Source organism: Garra rufa, chromosome 22 (genome assembly GCF_049309525.1).
Source record: "Garra rufa chromosome 22, GarRuf1.0, whole genome shotgun sequence".
NCBI lineage: Eukaryota > Metazoa > Chordata > Actinopteri > Cypriniformes > Cyprinidae > Garra > Garra rufa.
Window position 1 is genome coordinate 5,807,466 of NC_133382.1, and position 5,127 is coordinate 5,812,592.

Genomic DNA, 5,127 nt, shown 5'->3' on the forward strand with positions numbered 1-5,127 from the left:
AACAAACTCTGTAATGTCTTTATTACTTAAAAGGGTGTGCTGCATGGTTAAAAGTACCGATGCTTTAAATGAAGGAGAAACAGCCAACCATTGACAACTCAAGTTCTGTTATGACTACAGGGAAGTTTACATTGTGTAATTTCAATGCACTTAGCAAATCAAAACAGCAAAATGAGTAGTTTATGACCAATGAAAACTTTAGAATCAGCTGTGGGACAGGTTTGTGCTTGACTGGTTTAGGTGGAGAAAAAAATATATGTATAAAGGCTCCAATTTTCAGACTTTTAACAGCTACTAAAACATCTAATTCTGAAAACACCAGGAAATGGAGACTGGGAACGATTTGAAATGAGAAGTGAAAGCAGTGCAAGTAAGCAAATTTATTTAAAACTCAAACAGCATGCATTGTGTTGATAAGGAAACCGATATGTTCAAACAGATAAATGTAATTAGACAACTTGTGGAATTATTACAAATGCTTATTTTTGCCACACAATAAAAAAAAGCTTCTTATCCTACAATATAAACCTATTATGAGCATTACACCACCACCAAAAAAAAAAAAAAAAAAAAAGATGTAATAAATATAAAGTAAAGATATTAAAAAAACATCAATCCATATGAAAATGAAATGGAAAAAAGTGACAAATCTATACATCAATAGTCAGTAAAATAATTGTATTTTTATGATTTGTATTGTGTTGACAAGCTAATTAGAAATAACAGGTAAATAATAATAAATTTACATCTTCCAGTTTATATATATATCTTTACATTAATGTATTTGTTAATCGTATCCCACTTATGTCACCATCAAAATCGATAAATAAGCTTACTGACCCCAAACACTAGTGACTAGTGTATCTTTACATAGAAATTAAGAACTGTATTGGTGGAAACAATAGAAAAGATAACAAAACATTTTGTGGAGGAGATGTTGAAGAAGATTGAAGTTTATATTCTGTATAATTTAATGAGGAAGGAGGAGGAGGTAGACCGGGACAGCTGTAACTGTAGTCAGGATCAGCTCCAGCAGAGGTAAACTGCACAAAACCTGGAGGATCATTGCACACTAAGGAACTGATCCATTCCTGATAGCGTGATACTCTGGTGTACACACCAGGGAGTTCAGGTCGAGCACAGCCAGTCCCAAAGCTAACAATACCTGACTGAACCCATACAGATCTCTGCCTGCTCACCATTGGACCTCCTGAATCCCCCTAAAAATACACATCGATACATGCATTTGTAGAAAGAAACATACACTGACATTCAATCTTTATGCCTCATTAATAAGTTTATTCAGCAAAGATTTCTATTTCTATTTCTATTTCAAATTGAAATACTATTATTTTGAACCTTCAACTCAGAGAATGCTAAAAAACGAAAATGTATCTCAGTTTTCATGAAAATATAAATCAGCAAAACTGTTTTCAACACTAATAAGAAGCATTTGCAAATCAGCATTTTAGAATGATTTCTGAAGGATCATGTGACACTGAAGACTGAAATAATAATGCTGAAAATGATTGTAATTTACATTTTAAATGGTATTAAAATAGAAAAATAAATTGTAAATTGCAGTAACATTTTATAATATTACTGTTACTGTATTTATTTTTATTTATTTTTTATCAAATCAATCCAGCCTGGGTAAGCATAGAAGACATTTATCAAAAACAGTAAAAAAAAAAAAAAAAAAACTTTGTTCATGTTCGATATACTGTATTGTCATAATAAATGCATATTTTCCCAGATTAAAAGCAAACTTTTGTGCAGACAAGACAAGGACATTTGAAAAAATAATAATGGTGGATAGATTTTTGTTGTTGTTTTGTTTTGTGCATCACAAACTCAAAAGTCTCTGTTTCTTTCACAGTTTAGACATAATTTCCCAAATCTTTGCAATTTATTTTTTTTAATTTGAAGCACTTATTGTTTTTCTTGTAAACACATGTTTGAGCTGAACAGAGACTTTTTGTACCTGACATGAGTCCTTGCCTCCTTCCAGTAGACCAGCACAGATCATGTTGTCTGTTATCTCTCCAACTCCATAGAGACAGTTGCACTGTCTGTTACCAATTACTGGCAACATTACTTCCTGTAGAACATCAGGGGATTGAAGGGGCACTGTAGGAAAGACATGAGATGTTATTTACTCTGCATAATTACTGACTATCCTGTTTTGAATGGTATTATAAAAGGCATTTTATGTTGATTTTAATGTGAAATGGTAATGATTTCTCACCTCCTTCACCAATGTTTCCCCATCCAGTGACCCAGCTGTCTGTGTCACTGTGGAACACACTGCTATCAGCTGCCAGACACACGGGTCTGATGTAGTCAGTGAAGGTCACTGGAGATCTCAATTTCAGAAGCGCGATATCGTTATCATTTGTTAAATGGTTGTAACTAGGATGTCTGATGATAAATCTCACTATACTGGACAATTCATTGGGGTTGAAGCCTTCCTGGGTCTGTCGCCCCAAAATCACAGAGTAATAATAGATGGGATTCCTGAGGACGGTAAAGAAATTGATAGAGGAATAATGCAAGAACCAATAGTTTTATTCGTTTTTAATGGAAGAGATCATTAAAAGAAAACACTAAAAAAATTTTACTGTTTAGCGTAAATATAAAGTATGAATATGGAGATATTGCTAGAGGAGAAAATAACCACATCAATTTTATTCAGGGAACCTAACTGTCAGGTTTCAGGCAGGAACAGACGAACAATGACGTAGTAAAATGAAAAGTATTTAATAAATCCAACGGGAAACAGGCAGACACAGGAACACGGAGTGGTAACATTAAAGACCAACAGCATTGAGGGAAAAACACACACACTAAATACACAGACTGATTACACATCCAGGTGGAGACAATGAGGGAGAAACCAAAACACTCAGATCTGCGGGGGGAATTGATGGGAGTAACCAAACTAAAAGTCCGGGGGTGTGACATTACCTCCTCATATGGAAGGCGCGTCCTCGTGCCAACAAACAGAAAAAAAAAAAACAGTACAAAGTCTAAGGAGGGGGCTTTGGTGGAGCATGGACTCCCGGGAGGAGGACACAAGATGGAGTCCAGGGTGGTGACGGAATAGTCCATGGAGGTGATGACAGAGGGAGGAGTCAAGGAGGGGGCTGGAACAGGAGGAGCCAGGTGGGACCCAAAACTCAGCCATGATGGAATCCCACGGTGGAGCCAATGGAGGGAGGAGCCATGGTGGCGGAAGGGCTGACGACTCCATGGGGCCGACCGACGGAGGCGGAACAGGTGGTGGGCGAGCCCGAGGCGGAGACGGAAAGCCGATGATCTTGGGCGACACCGCGTATCCGGAGGACCAAGGAGGAACCCAAGGCTCTGGCGACCGAAGCGGAGATAAAGGTCCGAAAGGTCCGCGGAGGACCTGGACCAACAAGGGAACCGAGGCTGTGCCCGCATGAGGGAGGAGGTCCACAGAGCCGGTGGGACGGAGCGACGAGGCGCAGCCGGAGGAGTAAAGTCCAGAGGCTAAGGTGGGGCGACGACTGACCAGGGCGGAGCCGGAGGGACGATGGAGCCCGGTGGAGCTGGTGGACCAACTGCCGACGGCGGAGAAGAGGGAGCAGAGAGACGGGGTGGAGCCGCAGGGTCGGGGGGCCGAGGCGGAGTCCAGGACTCAGAGGCTGAAGGCGGAGATGAGGGATCCTCCAGCCATGACGCCGATGGAAGCTGGCTGACCTGCGGCAAGCCCACTGCACAGCTGGTGGGCTGGGGGTGAGCAAGGGGACAGACAGAAGACAGCGGGGATTCTGGAAGACTGGACGGAACCAGCGGAGATTCAGGAAGGCTGGACAGAACCAGCGGAGATTCAGACATAGACAGAAGAGGGAGGTTGGGTGGGAAATCCAGGCAGACAGGTATTTCCGTGACAAAGTCTATTAAGTCCCCAGAGTTGTGCTCATGCTCACCCCCAGTGGTGGTGCAGTGGGCAGGGCTCTCTACCGCCCTCTCTTTCTCCACGAAGCACTCCACCGTTGTAGATGTAGTGGCCGGCTCTCGCACCTGGTCGGAAGTTATGACCCCAACGGCGCTCCGGGCTCGGGCTTCCCGTCTACGATGGGCTCAGGCTCGTAATCCGCGGGTCGGGGTGGCTGGCTGAGCTCTGGGTCTGGAGTGGCACTCCTGGGAAGGTTCTCCTGGGAACGGGTGGAAAATGAGGGTTTGTTTCTCGCCAGTGTCCACTCCACAAACTCGGCGAAGTCCGCTTGAGGGGCCGTCCTCGGACGACGACGCTCTGCATGACGCGTTGAGACTTGCATCATAGAAAGCACAGGGCACGTCGTCCGGATAGCTGGTGGTTTGAGCTACGAGTTGGAACATTACCGTGTATCCCTTGAGCGGTAATTCCCCCTGCTTCAGCCGTAGCAGGATGAACTCTGGACGTAGAAAGGAATCCATGGGGAAACACAACGTGATTATGGTGATTATGGTCCCAGCTGCCTTGAGATCATTGACAAGATCCTCCTGTGTAGTTTCGGGCTGATTCCTCACCGTTCTCATGATCATTGAAACTCCACGAGGTGAGATCTTCAGACCGAAGTTTTTCTTTCATTTGCGAATAATCCTCACTGTATGTAAGCTGTCAGTAGACTCTATCATTCTATATCTCCCAATAATATGTATTAAAACAAGCAATTAAGGGGCCAAGCACAAGGTAAAATGAAGGTGCTGTCTGTACTCAGCATGCCATTTCGAATCGTTTTTGGCCAAACTTGTCCAAAGTTAAGCAGAAATGTCAATTTTTAATATTTTCTATACATTATACTTTTGACCAGTGGAATCTATGAAAGCTCAAGTATTTATTGGTAAGTAAGTTGAATGAGTTTACCCATTAAAGCAGTGCGCAGCAGACAGCACCCACTCTTTGTTGATGAGAGAACCTCCACAGATGTGCCTGCCTGAGAGAAGTATACTAGCCTGCCAGGGCCAGCGTCCAGCTGAAGCGTTCTGACCTCCTACGATCCTGCTGCTGATGGTAACTAGGGTTCTTCCACACATCAGAGCACTAGAAACATTTTCTGAGGGAGCAAACACAAAATGTTGTATTACCCAAGAACTTTTTAAGCAGTACTGATGCAT

The 5,127-nt window shown here is 42.8% G+C and overlaps 1 protein-coding gene across 1 annotated transcript in view; it reads right to left on the reverse strand.

The window, feature by feature from the left end:
* Nucleotides 1-866: 866 nt before the first annotated feature.
* LOC141298321 (uncharacterized) overlaps nt 867-5,127 on the reverse strand; it is a 25,437-nt gene continuing 21,176 nt past the window's right edge. The window contains exons 5-8 of the mRNA XM_073828824.1: nt 4,877-5,066; nt 2,249-2,517; nt 1,985-2,130; nt 867-1,220 (exon numbers count right to left, since the gene is read on the reverse strand). Of these exons, the coding sequence (XP_073684925.1) occupies nt 867-1,220; nt 1,985-2,130; nt 2,249-2,517; nt 4,877-5,066 (959 nt within the window). The remainder of the gene's footprint in view (nt 1,221-1,984; nt 2,131-2,248; nt 2,518-4,876; nt 5,067-5,127) is intronic.